Genomic DNA, 14840 nt, shown 5'->3' with positions numbered 1-14840 from the left:
ACACAGTTGAACTTCACACGGGTGTCAACCATAGCCTGCGGTTAGTCTCCAGAAGCCCGCGAGATGACAAGTGATTTTCAACCATATATTATAATTGTGACAGTTGAAGAAACTAAGGTGAAACATAATATCAACGTTTAACTGTTATTTACACGACAATTATTTCGTAACAAAAATGCTAATAATAACGCTCTTTTATTGGTAATTTTGATAAATAAATTACAAATCCGTTTCATGAAATCAAATATGTTCTAGGTAAACTAGGACAACCAGCAAAATAAGTTGTAAATAAACTTCACTCTTGCCAGTTGCTATGTAATTGCAAGATCACTAATGGCTCTCGAGACCATAACAAAGATTATAAGTGGCACTAGAAATTGATGTAAATTAAAAAAAAAGGAAGAGAGTGAATGTGAATGAAAAATGAATGTTCTAATAGGCAACTTGGACAGTGGAATGATAAAGTAAGGAATATACGTGCGAAAAAATACATACGTGCTAATGGAGGCAACAACTATGACCTTTTCACACGGGCGGTTTGGTCGCGTGACCCGGCAGCGCTACCAAAGCTGATGCACCCGGTCAAAACGCGCGATCGGGTCGCGTCAACGAATCGCCCGTGTGAAAAGGCTCTCTGCAGAGAAATGCTGTACAGGCTTATTCAGCCTGGCTCAGTTGCATCATAGACTTTGGAGTGAAAGCTGTTGCTATCCTACATCGACGTTGTCGTCGTCGTCGTTAGCGACAACGATCACCATCGATGCATCCCATAACATCTGAGTGGTTGAAGGTAGGGCAGTTTTCTACACTAATGAACAATTAAAAGTAGACGGTGCCAAATTTTTTCAGCTATTTTAGGATGTCAGTAGATACTTTCAACCACTTTACATTAATCAAATTATCTCCGCACAGAATAGGGTCTGCTGAGCAATTAACGCTATCACTGGAATATATATATATATATATATATATATATATATATATATATATATATATATATATATATATATATATATATATATATATATATATATATATATATATATAATAACGGTCGCACGATCGAGCAACACAAAGTGACCCGAGTGAAAAGGCTCCAAGTGACTAATCACCGCGATTGGTCGTGGAGACAAGCGACTAGCAGTTCAGTCGCACGCGCCGAACGCTTGTGAGAAAGCCCACTGACGAAAACAATGGAAAGCTCTGGGAAAGCCACTTCCCCGCGACTTGGCATTTCGCGCGATCAAACCGCGCGTGTGAAAGGGCCAGCAAGGACAGAACTAGAGGCCTCTTCTACAGTCCTTGGAGGACGCTTCCCAAGAGAGAGAGATATATAGAATATAGATTGACAGATTGTCTTCAGTAATCCCTTCTTTCCAAGCCTCTTGATGCCTGGAGGTATACACAATAGTAATTAATTTTATGCTCTCTCTCTCTCTCTCTCTCTCTCTCTCTCTCTCTCTCTCTCTCTCTCTCTCTCTCTCTCTCTCTCTCTCTCTCTCATCTTCAAAAAATAGACTTGCAAAAAATTGAAAATAAATATATAAAACTCATTAGAGAGACTGTAAAAAAAAAAAAAAAAAAAGTGATCCGGGCATTCCCAACAAGCCAGCGGTTACTATCGTACGTCCGACAAGGAAGACTGCAAGCAGAAGGCATCACGCAAAGAAACGAATGGTCTGGCGGCTGGCAGACTGCAGTCGATGTTCCACATATCATTCATTGTGCGTGTGTGTTGTAGCTGCCCTTGTGACTCCCCTCCTTGGCAGTATTTAGGGATTCTACACAACTGTTCGTGAAGGACGATTCAAATTATTGTCTTGGAGGAACAACTTGCAGAGTCGTCCTCAAGGAGCAAAGGTATGTGGCAAGCAAGGATTCGGCAAGCCCTAGATTCCGGTTGCATGTAAACTCTTGGGTCCAGTACTTGGGTTTGGAGATGTAGTAGCGCCTCACCCTCTCAGCAGCCAGCAAGCTTTCTGGTGGCGTGTTTCTGATTCACGTGAGCAGTTGGTAATTTATTATGTAGGAAATTGTAAAGCTTTCGGCATTCTTTTCGAACAATAAATGAAGCTGTCCGTGTGGTTCAAACCAGTTATTGCACGTGGTATGAACGAATACAGTGGTGTTACATGACACCCTATGTAATTTATGCAGTATGAATATCTCTCCTTTTTGTTTTCAGTGTTTTTCATATGAAGGTCGTGTAATTTGGTCGTTACGGTTTGCATGCGTTAAACAGCTTTCGAATTTTGGTTCACTAATCCTTGTCTTGACATCTGACCCATAACACTTAATGAAAATATTAATAAGATATTTTAGAATAACTGTTGTTAACAAGGACCCAGTGTGCTAATAGATGGTCCGGTAAGCCAAATGCAACTATTCACGGTAGATAATATATATATATATATATATATATATATATATATATATATATATATATATATATATATATATATATATATATATATATATATATATATAATATTTAGCAGGTAAAAACCTCAGTTTAGTGAGCTCTAAAAACTAAACTGAAGGGAATGTGGAATGCGCAGCATCGTCAGGAATCAAGATTTCTCCAAGTAACTGTGTGTCCTGTTCACCACCGATTAATGAGATGTGACTCCAGCCTGGACTAGTATAGTTAATGTTTCAGACGTCCTCTTAGTGTGCGTGTGCTGTTGGTGCCCTCCTTGGAAGTGTTTTTGGGATGCTACACACTTGTTATAGAAAAAGACTCGAATTGTTGTGCAGAAGGAACATCTTGGTGTTCTAGAAGGTCCTTGTGACATTCCTTCGTGTTATCACATCCCTCTCGGGATGTGATAACGCGTCACACTGCCGCTGGCGATTTCTGTATACCGCACCATTTATTTTCTTCCCTCAAGCCATTCACCTGTCACTTTTGAGCGTGGTGCTGTGGACCAAGGCGGACTGAAAAACAATGTAGTGCACATGGATGCTTTGAATGACAGAAAAATAAAGGGATCAATCATTTGATAAATCATGTTTATTTGAATTAGAGTTGATCGTGCATACATAGCATAGTGTTCATGCCTTGATATCCCATGTACTACGTATGTATTAAGACGAGTCTTTTGGACGAAGTGTGTGTGTGTGTGTGTGTGTGTGTGTGTGTGTGTGTGTTTGAGCAGTTACGAGTATGTTACATGAAGATTCTCTCTCTCTCTCTCTCTCTCTCTCTCTCTCTCTCTCTCTCTCTCTCTCTCTCTCTCTCTCTCTCTCTCTCTCTCTCTCTCTCTCTCTCTCTCTCTCTCTCTCTCTAATCATATATATATATATATATATATATATATATATATATATATATATATATATATATATATATATATATATATATATATATATATATATTGCAGGGACAGCGTGTATAATGACCTCATACAGCTTCTCTTGTTATTTCCTTTCCTAATGTTCTCTCAGCCTCTTTACCACAAACTGGACATTTAAGACTTCCTGGACGGCGGTTCCGTTCCGGCCTTCACCACCAACAACACGGACAGCAGTACGGCCAGACCCGCCGACACGGACACCCCGATGATCATGTTGGTGTGGTCAGGCTTGGCTGCGAGTGCAAGGGAGTGAGTGCCACGCTATTCAATTCGTTCAGGTTAGAATTCTTACATGAAAACCCGCTTGCATACATGTGTATAATAGTGAACCATGTTAAGGTTTCAATCATTTCAGATACTTTTGATGATTAAGGTTTGGATAGGTTAGTTTGCATAAAGTAAGATTAAATTGGGTTAGGTTAGATTACGTAATCTACTTTAATCTAAACCTAAACCATCATAGGCCAGTCCAAAAGTGTAAGATGACGTAGCTGATCTTCATAGGATTCAAAATAGTAGATAACTGGGAAAATAGATGGTTACTGCCAAAAGTCTTATAATTGTTATGTGTATACTGTACCTGAAATGAAATTAGGAAAAGGCGACTCCTGACAAGTGGTGGTGCTCCTCAGGCCAGTGGGGACTTTGGTCTCTACCTCCACGCAGACTTCATTAGGTCCCACCGTTTCGTTGTAGCCGTCAATGGTATAGCTTTTATACTGGCGATGGAACAGGGGCAGGATGGATTACAAGGGTAAGGAGAAACTAGGGAGGTGGTAGAGGTATCAAAGAAGGTAGTGCAGCAAAGAAGACTGAAGCGATAGACGACACATGTTTAGTAGAAAGAGGGATAATAGAAAAAAGGCAGGGCAGAAAATTATAGGTACGGGTATGCGCAGAGAAGACGAGGCATGAAGAAAACTGTGTAATGGAGATGGAAGTGGAGGGCAGGAGAGGTAAAGGTAGACAGAAGAGAAGGTTGATGAACTGTATGAAGAGATACATGTATTAGAGAAAGCAACTGTCAGATGAGTATGTGAAACTTCTACCCAGCATGAAGTGGAAGTGCCTATAGAGGAGGATTAGTGCTGTGCCAGTTGGTGTTAAGTGCTGATGTTCGCTGTGTGCAGTATGGATGTACTTACCAAATTTATCAAAGACAGGTGTGTGCAATCAAATAGCAAAGATGGATTAGTACGAGTATTTAGAATCGTTTTGTTTTCTTAATAGGGCTATTTTCAAAGGCCACAGAGGTTATTAGTCAGGTTTTCATGAAAAGTTTTTTTTATCCATTGGTGGTGCAGAATGTTGGCCGAACCATCGCTTGAATCTGGAAAATATCCTTTCAAATCTCAGCAACTCCCACTTCAGTCTGTTAAATGGATTTGACATGGACCCGAAACTTAAGAGAGAGAGAGAGAGATGGATAACTTTTAACTTACAATCCCGTGTAGGTAAGCGACAGAACTGAATGGCTGTTATTTTACAATCCCGTGTAGGTAAGCGACAAAAACTGAATGGCTGTTATTTTTTTTTTCTAATGGGTAAATGCGTCTGCTTTAGAGATAAAAACTGTAATAATACTATAGCAAGAATTGTGCATCATCACCCAGGAAAGACATATTAAAATCCGGTTTATCATCTTTGTGGCATTTGAAAAGAGTCCTAATGAAAACCCAAATTTCTCTTAAATGCAAGGACCAAAAACTCACCTCCGTGTAGTCAGAGTGAGTTAGGTCGTCGCCCCAAGACACGCGGTACTTTATGTTCGGTGTGAAGAGACCCGCTTCCCACGTGATGAAGAGAGAAGACTCGTCGTAAATCCTCACCACGATCTTTCCGAGAGCTGTGGATGTAACCTTAGAATCTCTCTCTCTCTCTCTCTCTCTCTCTTACAAAATTAATAATAATGAAATCAAGCAGAGTAAGGAGGGATGAGCCAAGACTGCGTTCTTCTATAGCAAGATCGAGGTTGGGTGAGCCTTACCTTCCGGCAGTGTGAAGGCGTTGACACAAGCAGGATCGGCTGATGAGACGCCTTTGTGCTGCACTGTCACACACAACTTGTGGTTCTGGGCGGGTTGTAGCTCAGTCCACTGGAACATGGAGTCAGCGGTGATGTAGGAGCGTTCATTCCCCACTTTAGAGTAGGACACATTGTATTCGATTTCGTCGGCAGTGGGACAGATTGGAGGTTCCCAGTCAATCACGGCTGTGGTGTCTGACACATTAGTCACACCCAGCTTGTCCACCACTGAAAGAACATCATTCCATTCTCAGTACTCTTGCCTCTCGAGCCGCCATGGCTTGTATTTTTAAACGCGTGAAACTCATGAGAACTATGAATACCAAAGGCTATATTGATGATTACCAATTTCTCATGTTATACTATCACTATAGTCATGTAAATGCCATTTAAAACCTAAGTAACTTCCAACAAAGCCTATGAAAAAAAGAGCCGAGAGAAGGCAATGAAACCTTCAGAATGCCATCCCTGGCCATATTTGAAGAATAGAGTTGCGTCTTGACTCCACTCGGCGCATAACAGCTGGGGATGATCAGTGAACACACCGTGGCGCCATGGAGACGGTGGTGAGCCGTTTGTAATCATATGCCATAGTTCTCTGTATACCGTGACCAGCGCCTCTTCCTCCCCCTCTATCTACATCCTAACAAAAGCCATTGAAGTGTAATGATTATGATAGTAATGATGCGTGTAATATTTTTCTTTAAATCTAGACCGCCACAAAATTTAAAATATGAAATAGAATAATCTCAGTGATTCGAGCAGCTTTTGCCTTGCTACTCTAAATGCTTCACTTGGTTCAGTTGAGGGTGAACACAGAAGTATAGCTGTAGATGGTACAGTGACTATAAGGGGATTTTTTTTTTTTTTCTATTTAGACTGTATGAATTACACTTGAAGCTCAGAAAAATAAAGTTTTTTGACTCAGAAGGATCAGAAAAGTAAATCTTTCGGAGGCTCGTTCCATAACAGTTCGGTCAGTCCCGTTTGTCAACGCCTAGATCTAAAGGCTCGTGATTCTGAAACAACAGGCGTCAATACATTCCTAGTTCGTTAGGCCTTGAGCGTCAGCAGGAGCAGCGGCAGGAGGTGTGGGTTTCAATTAAGGTAAGCGATTGCTATACACGAACCTTCAGGTTGAGATCCGCAGTTGGTGCAATGTCTGGCCAGCAGATTGTCGTCCACGTCGTAGGCGTGAAGACAAGTCTTGTATTTCGTGTTGAGGTCCAAGTCCGTGATGGTGACGCTAGTGATGTTGAGATCGGTGGTGGTTTCAAAGACATCCCCCAGCGTCAGATAGAGGTGGTCCACATCAGGACACACTGACTTGTACTCCCAGTTAATGACTACGTCCTTACATCCCTTGGGCGGGCAGTCCTGGATCTTGACGGCATCTGTGGAAGGCGAAGCACTGGGATGGAGCGAAGAATTTATTTATTTATTTTTTTTTTTTTATGTAGGAAGGACACTGGCCAAGGGCAACAAAAATCCAATAAAAAAAATGCCCACTGAAATGCCAGTCTCATAAAAGGGTCAAAGCAGTAGTCAAAAATTGATAGATAAGTGTCTTGAAACCTCCCTCTTGAAGGAATTCAAGTCATAGGAAGGTGGAAATACAGAAGCAGGCAGGGAGTTCCAGAGTTTACCAGAGAAAGGGATGAATGATTGAGAATACTGGTTAACTCTTGCGTTAGAGAGGTGGACAGAATAGGGGTGAGAGAAAGAAGAAAGTCTTGTGCAGCGAGGCCGCGGGAGGAGGGGAGGCATGCAGTTAGCAAGATCAGAAGAGCAGTTAGCATGAAAATAGCGGTAGAAGACAGCTAGAGATGCAACATTGCGGCGGTGAGAGAGAGGCTGAAGACAGTCAGTTAGAGGAGAGGAGTTGATGAGACGAAAAGCTTTTGATTCCACCCTATCTAGAAGAGCAGTATGAGTGGAACCCTCCCAGACATGTGAAGCATACTCCATACATGGACGGATAAGGCCATGGACTGATAAGGCCCCTTCCGGACACATCTTCCCTCCTCTTGTCCTACACCCTCACGCCTCACCTTACCTCTCTCATCCTGCCTTATCTCTCTGAACTCCGTCCCTGACCTGACCTCACCCTGCATCCGTTGCCAGTCCACTCCTTGGAGGTATCTTTTTAATTCCTCAAAATTTGCTCTCCTAAAGTCAGGTCGTTTTTTTGCTTCTAAAAGTTTCTTCCTATTCTAAATTGTACCTAATTTCCCTATGGTCGCAGTTACCTAGCAGTCCTCCAGTCTCTACCTGCGTGACTGCTTCCTCCCTGTTAGTAAGAATTAAATCTAGAATATTATTCCCCCTTGTGAGTTCTACGACTACCTGTTAAAAAAATTTAAAAAAATAATATATATATATATATATATATATATATATATATATATATATATATATATATATATATATATATATATATATATATATATATATATATATATATATATATATATATATATATATATATATATATATATATATATATATATAACTCCCACCAGAATACACAGTGTTCAGAGCAGATTGATAAAGGGCAAAATTTATCGATGTAGTAATCAGTCATGAGTGGTCAGGGTGAAGGGTTAGTGCCGACCTGATAAACGTGTATGTGTGAGTGTGTGTAAGTGTGTAAGAGATAAAGTGTCTACTTAGTGATGAAACACACACACACACACACACGGGTACACGGGCGGACTTCTTTACAGTGTAGCACCTGTTCGCCTAGTCGTGATTAGGTACCTGGTGTAAGTCTAGGTAGGAGAAACAAACTCTGAAAGTAAAATACAAGCAGGTTGGCCTGACCATCCCGGCCCTAGTCTACTAGGTTGACCGGCGCCATCTGGCAGCCACATTTTCAAATTGTAAGACACTTTCTTAAGGTTAAATGTTTGCTTAAGATGTAGTATGTATGTTAGTAAATAAGCATGTAACATGTGGATTTTTAGTTGTAAGACTGCAAGAATAATAAACCGATTATTATTATTATTATTATTATTATTATTATTATTATTATTATTATTATTATTATTATTATTATTATTATTATTATTTATTTTTTTATTATTATTATTATTATTATTATTATTATTATTATTATTATTATTATTATTCTCTCTCTCTCTCTCTCTCTCTCTCTCTCTCTCTCTCTCTCTCTCTCTCTCTCTCTCTCTCTCTCTCTCTCTCTCTCTCTCTCTCTCTCTCTCTCTCTCTCTCTCTCTCTCTCACCGTTTTGGAACTCCCTTGAAAGAATAACACTTGTGGCGTCACTTTCTCCGCTGCCTCCCCTGGCTCGCACCTTCACGATTCCCAGGCCATTCATGCACAGCGGTACAGTCACGGAGTTTTGGCTCTTGTCCAGGACCGAGATGTAATTGTAGTAGCCTCCGTACTCGACTTTTGCGATGAGGTTCTCTAGGCATGAAGATGTAGGGTTGGTCCAGGTGACTGTCTTACTATTTTTCGTGCCTTTAATATCTATATCAGTGACTGGCTCAGGAGCTGAAGCCACGGGAGAGAGAAAGAGAGAGAGAAAAAAGTTGAATTAGTATTTGGAGCTTAACCAGAGGAATGCAGAATGGAAAAAAAATAAATAAATAAGTTAAAGAAAAGAAAGAGGTGGATTGTATATATTATTACATGGTTTGATTAATAAATAGATAGAAAAGAGTTAGATGACGTAGATAGTGTAATACAAGTAAGAATAAGTGATACTAGAGGTAATATAATTCTTCTCCCCTTCTTCTTCTTCTTCTTCTTCTTCTTCTTCTTCTTCTTCTTCTTTTCTACGTAGTAGAAGTAGTAGTAGTAGTAGTAGTAGTAGTACAAATACCGGCAGCTGTAGTAATATAGTACTTGTTGTTGTATCAGTAGTAGTAGTAGTAGTAGTAGTAGTAGTGGTAGTAGTAGTAATAGTACCAGCAGCTGTATATAGTAATAATTTTTGTTCTTATATCAATAGTAGTAGTAGTAGTAGTAGTAGTACTAGTAGTATGTAATAGCAGTAGTAGTAACAGTAGTAGCAGTAGCAGTATGTAGTAAAAGTAGTAGCAGTAGTAATATGTAATAGTAGTAGTAGTAGTAGTAGTAGTAGTAGTAGTAGCAGCAGCTACTACAAGTAGTTGTAGTAGTAATGATAGTAATAGTAGTATGCAGTAGCAATATGGAAGAGGAGGAGTCAGTAGAGAGAAAAAAAATGTGGAGGGGGAAGAGGAGGAACACGTGAGGTCACATACCAGTCACTACGTCCACCTGCGGCGCCTTGAAATTGTTCCCGGTCACCGTGACGGAGACATCGGCGCAGGGAGAGAACTTGCCGCACTGTGCCTCACTGTTGAAGGCGCAGCTCGTGGACAAGAAGCATAGGACATCCTGTAGCAGGGAGCGAGCAAGCAAGTTCGAGACAAAAAGACGAACGGGCAAACATGCAGGAACACACACACACACACACACACACACACACACACACACACACACACACACACACACACACACACACACACACACACAACAATAATTTCTTTTCTTGCGAGAGAGAAGAACAAGGTGTATGTTTCTGTATGAAATTAAGTTATTCATTATTATTATTATTATTATTATTATTATTATTATTATTATTATTATTATTATTATTATTGTTATTATTATTATTATTGTTATTATTATTATTATTATTATTATTATTATTATTATTATTTTCTTATACGTAGAATCATTTCAGGAATATTATTTGTATGTGTATGTGCTGTACGTATAGAAAGGTATTTATGACCCAAGATAACGGTTTCGAAAAAAAATAAATAAACGCTGAACACAATTCCAAGAAAAAATGAATTTTCAATACAAGGCAATGTTAGTTTAGTTAATAATGACTTATAATAATGCTGGGAATGGTGATGATGATGATGATGATGATAATGATAATAGAAGCAGTAATATTATTACTGTGACTGTTAGAAATATAATGTATACATAGTTAATAGTAAGAGTACTTTTTACCTCTTACACGCTGAAATCTAATACTGCGCGTATATACAGAATCGTATGATATACGTATAATAAAACATACAATAAATGTGAATATTTTTTTTTGAATAACATATATACATACTAAATATCAGAATATAAAAACAAATGCCAAACAATTTTCAAGACTTGATGTGATTAATACACTGCGTGTTTGTTTGACCACGTGACGCAAGGCATTATATTATTGTACGTCGGTATTCATCATTACGCATACCTCTATTCCCACTCAGCATAGTGTGACCAGTTAGACTAGGTGACGATACTGGGTGCTCGCTGTTGTGACAGCTCTTCGTGTTTCAATATCAAGTCCGTATTTCTGAACGCTTTGGGCTCTCACCAGGACTGTTTTCAAAGGTCACAGATAATAAAATCGAGTTCTCGTGGACGTTTTCATTTTTTTTTTTTTTTTTTTTGTTAACGGTCTTTCAGAATCCTTGTTAAACTATCACTACAATCATAGAAACTCCCTTGAAAAGCCAATTAACTTAAAGAACTACTACTACTTGTCCTACTACTACTACTATTGCTATCGTCGTCACTATTATTATTATTATTATTATTATTATTATTATTATTATTATTATTATTATTATTATTATCATTATTATTATTATTATTATTAGACTTATGTACTATTAGTATTACCACAAGTTTAAACTGTTCATGTACCCATAAGAAATTCATATACATGTAAACATTTTGATTATATCACCACCGCCACCAATTGTCTCATATGCTTCCTGACGAGGCCTTCCACTCACCTTCTCACAGAAAGAGTACCCGTTCATCGTGAGGTTCACATGGAAGGAATTCACACCCTTCCATTGCCCCGTCTTCTCCCACGAGACCTGCACGGACGTGGTGGTCACCGTAACACTCACACTCTCACCTGACGCGGCGAAAACCAGGTGAGAACAAATTAATCTCTCTCTCTCTCTCTCTCTCTCTCTCTCTCTCTCTCTCTCTCTCTCTCTCTCTCTCTCTCTCTCTCTCTCTCTTGCTTTCCTGGATTTCTTATACATTATTACTAACCTGAGACGCCTGCTGCTGACACACACGCCTAAAAAAAAAAAAATAATAATAATAAATAGTAATATTATCAAACTTTCAGTAAAAAGGAAAAAAGAAAATATCGTTTGGTCTGTTTTGTACAATAATTTTTGATCATTATACAATATTGGTATTTCTTAAAATTTCAGCCGATGTAGTTATTGGCTGTTATTTCACGTTAATCGCACTGTAGTGTTGCAAGAAGAGAACAACCCAAAAAATCTTGCTACGGTATACTGATGTAATGTCATACAGTTCGTTCCGGATTCTTGTACTTGAATTTTTTTTTTTCTATAATTCGTGTTTATTATATATTCAGTCAGTTAATCAGTTACTTGATTAGTTTAGACAGCTAGTTAGTCCGTCAGTTACTTAAATATTATCGTAGTTAGATTGGTTAGCCAGTTACAGTTGTGTGATGGTAGACTGGACAATCATTACCTAATAAGAAATAAAGCAGTCTGTCATTCAAGTAGTTAGTAAGGTGACTTGCTACAGTATCACTCACCAGGAAGAGAGCCAGGGCCCGGGCAGCGAGCGCCATGGTGACGAAGGAAGGACTGATTAGAGGTGATGTTCAGTAATGATGTCCCGAGATAATGAATAGTGTTTATCAGATAGGCTGTCAGTCGTTTTTAAGGGGGTGAACTGGATAGGGGTTGCGACACACACACACACACACACACACACACACACACACACACAATAACCTGAGCACATGACTTAGATGCGTGTGAACTGATAATGTAGTACGTGTAATAATCATGAAAGTAAAGTCATAATACAGTATACGAAACATGGCGATATCCATTTATTAATATATAAAGGGAAAGGATTAATTTAAACGTCAGCATTCAAGTCAGGATAATAGGATGTGTCAGACGTAGTATTCATTCCTCCTCTTGGTACTGTTTGCAAATCTCTCTCTCTCTCTCTCTCTCTCTCTCTCTCTCTCTCTCTCTCTCTCTCTCTCTCTCTCTCTGACGTAACCTAATCTGATGGTCTATCGTTCTTCATTTCTCATAACATTGCAAACTGCTGTGTAACTGTGACTCATCAAAACTTGAGGGAGATAATGTACACCTTATGTATTTTTGTTGGCATTACTCCCTTGCCCACAGTATATTGGCACAGTGTTTGTTTAGTTTGTTTCCTTTCCACGAGTACGTCACCTTTCGAACTACTTAAACGGAATACATAAATAATTATATACTATCACTCAGATAAAACCTTATCATCAGCAGTCTCCGTTAACTGTAACAGAGGGTGAAGGTCCCACTCAGTCTTCACTCATACTCGTAGAAGCCAAGTCATTCCAGCAAAACTTATCCCCGTCCTCATTCCAATTATCTTTCCTTAGCTAATGTGCACGATTCATAAAACTGAAATAGATAAACTCAAGACATAAACCCCTACATCTGGTTTTCCTAGGATGCTTACCTGAATTCCTCCTCCATATTTGTTTTGTCCTTGTTGATATATTTACTATAAAGAGACAGGTGGACTATAGCTGCCTCATTGCTTCGAAAGGAAGCCGGAACTCCAAATAAGTCAGAATTTTTTTTCCTTGCAATCTGACGTATCCTGTTCGCGACCTATTCCTTTTAATTTAATCTGAAAAAAGCCACTTGGATTCACTTGTATGTGAGGCATTTAGTCGATACCTTGCCATATCCTATTATTATCATTATTATTATTATTATTATTATTATTATTATTATTATTTATTTATTTATTTATTTATTTATTTTTAACATATCAGAGATATGAAAAATGAGATAAAAAAAAAAAAAAAAAAAAGCCTGCTCACAAAGGAAATTAAACGAGATTCAAAGAAGTACAAATTAATATCCAAACCTAAATTACTGTTAAGAAAATTGCCTTGACTTGATTTTCAGTGATATGTGATCAGTGGAAATGTAGTAGTACCCGTATTGCGAGTAAATAAAAGACAACCTTCCTGTTACACGTAGTAATATAGTCGAGAGGGGAAAGCTATACTCATTGTTTTTACTGTAGTCATGATGAATTTTTTCTTCCTCGAAGGTATTGTCTGCTACGAGTGACTTGTAACGATTTATTACACTGACGTCGCTAAGGAGCTCATATGTGAATTTGTGAGGAAGGATCGAGGAAAGAACAAGGAGTATTTCATCGTCAGTGGATTGGCTAACTATTCACAATAGATGTTTTTTATTCCTGTTAGAAAATGAATTTGTATAACGGATTAATTATAATTATCTAGGTAAAAATTAAGGATATTATTACTCTTGGTACACTATTATGGATGTGTTGTACGAAAGGAGAGAAGGTTAGCACTCCCCTTGATAAGGATGGACAACACATATAACGTCAAGGCACTGTCGCTCTGGCGACACTTGACAAATTTTTCTGTGGCCGCGCTGGTTTCCTTTACAATTCAGTGTGGTTAGCAAAGGAAAATACTTGATGCTAATGAGGAATATTGAGTAGTTTTTACCTGAACACATGGAACTAATGCCTTGATTGTACAGATTCGAATCCTGATATATCTCATTGACTTTTATTATTTTTTTTCACTTAATCAAGTCATATAGATGTTATATAAAATGCATGATGAACTATTAAATATGTTATATACAAATAAGCTCACCGGATATTGTATATATATATGTATATATATACTTCAAATCAAACCGAAAAAAGACTGCGGGCTTATAGCTCATAAACTATGCGATTCTAATTACATACAAACTAAAATGTATTAGGATTGTTCTGTTCTAAATTTATTTTTAAAGGCTAATAATAATGACAATAAATGAGAAAAGAAGGAAAAAAAAAAAAGATAACTCCTGTGGAGATACGGGGCATCGATCCCCGTACCTCTCGCATGCTAAGCGAGCGCTCTACCATCTGAGCTACATCCCCAATTCTCCGCCTTGGAAAGATATTTTATATAAAATTTTATATATAATTTTGTCTGAAAGTAGTTTTGGGATAGAAAAATAGAGGATATTGTATATTAATTTGATAGGAAATAAGGAATGAAAAGTATATCAAATTCTAGAATGAAAAGAAAAAAATGTGGATAGCGCAGGTGTTAGAGGGTAAAATTAAAGAAAACGAGAATGCATTAGCTTTTCTGGGGATACTGATATATGGAATATTTATGTCGGTGAAGCTAACCATAAGTACTATAGGAATACAAGGAGAACGAGGACGAATACTAGCATGCTGACAGTAGTTGAAATAGGAGAGAGTTAAAGTGCAGATGGCACAAGAGGTCCTATTCACCTAAAAAATGCCACATACTTAAATCACTGTTGACTAAAGGACCCGGCAGTTCCCGTGCGTGACGCCTCAAAATGAAGTATGCGATGGGA

The 14840-nt window shown here is 38.4% G+C and overlaps 1 protein-coding gene, 1 long non-coding RNA gene and 2 other non-coding genes across 4 annotated transcripts in view; 2 read left to right on the top strand and 2 right to left on the bottom strand.

The window, feature by feature from the left end:
- Positions 1 to 2991: 2991 nt before the first annotated feature.
- On the bottom strand, positions 2992 to 12116 carry LOC135105795 (uncharacterized). The gene is made up of 10 exons (XM_064014331.1): positions 11987 to 12116; positions 11461 to 11488; positions 11190 to 11317; positions 9636 to 9771; positions 8629 to 8901; positions 6513 to 6776; positions 5344 to 5610; positions 5069 to 5202; positions 3937 to 4075; positions 2992 to 3589 (listed from the first exon to the last, which is right to left on the bottom strand). The coding sequence occupies exons 1-10, from the start codon at positions 12020 to 12022 to the stop codon at positions 3471 to 3473; spliced, it is 1524 nt and encodes a 507-aa protein (XP_063870401.1). The 5' UTR covers positions 12023 to 12116; the 3' UTR covers positions 2992 to 3470.
- LOC135105796 (uncharacterized) overlaps positions 11198 to 14840 on the top strand; it is a 20435-nt gene continuing 16792 nt past the window's right edge. Inside the window, exon 1 of the long non-coding RNA XR_010271009.1 lies at positions 11198 to 11336. This is a non-coding gene — a long non-coding RNA (uncharacterized LOC135105796). The remainder of the gene's footprint in view (positions 11337 to 14840) is intronic.
- On the top strand, positions 13768 to 13871 carry LOC135106099 (U6atac minor spliceosomal RNA). Its single transcript, XR_010271122.1, has one exon. It is a non-coding gene; the product is annotated as a U6atac minor spliceosomal RNA (small nuclear RNA).
- Trnaa-agc (transfer RNA alanine (anticodon AGC)) lies at positions 14313 to 14385 on the bottom strand. The gene has a single exon. It is a non-coding gene; the product is annotated as a tRNA-Ala (tRNA).

Source organism: Scylla paramamosain, chromosome 12, assembly GCF_035594125.1.
Source record: "Scylla paramamosain isolate STU-SP2022 chromosome 12, ASM3559412v1, whole genome shotgun sequence".
NCBI lineage: Eukaryota > Metazoa > Arthropoda > Malacostraca > Decapoda > Portunidae > Scylla > Scylla paramamosain.
This window is presented reverse-complemented; position numbering and strand designations above follow the sequence as displayed.

Bases quoted from the DNA above. Each gene is read 5' to 3' on its own strand.
- LOC135105795 (XM_064014331.1), bottom strand. From the start codon at position 12,022: ATGGCGCTCGCTGCCCGGGCCCTGGCTCTCTTCCTG. The intron at 11,318-11,460 runs GTTAGTAATAAT...TCGCCGCGTCAG, and splicing joins GTCAGCAGCAGGCGTCTCAG to GTGAGAGTGTGAGTGTTACG. The intron at 6,777-8,628 runs GTGAGAGAGAGA...CGCCTTCCACAG, and splicing joins TTCAAGGGAGTTCCAAAACG to ATGCCGTCAAGATCCAGGAC.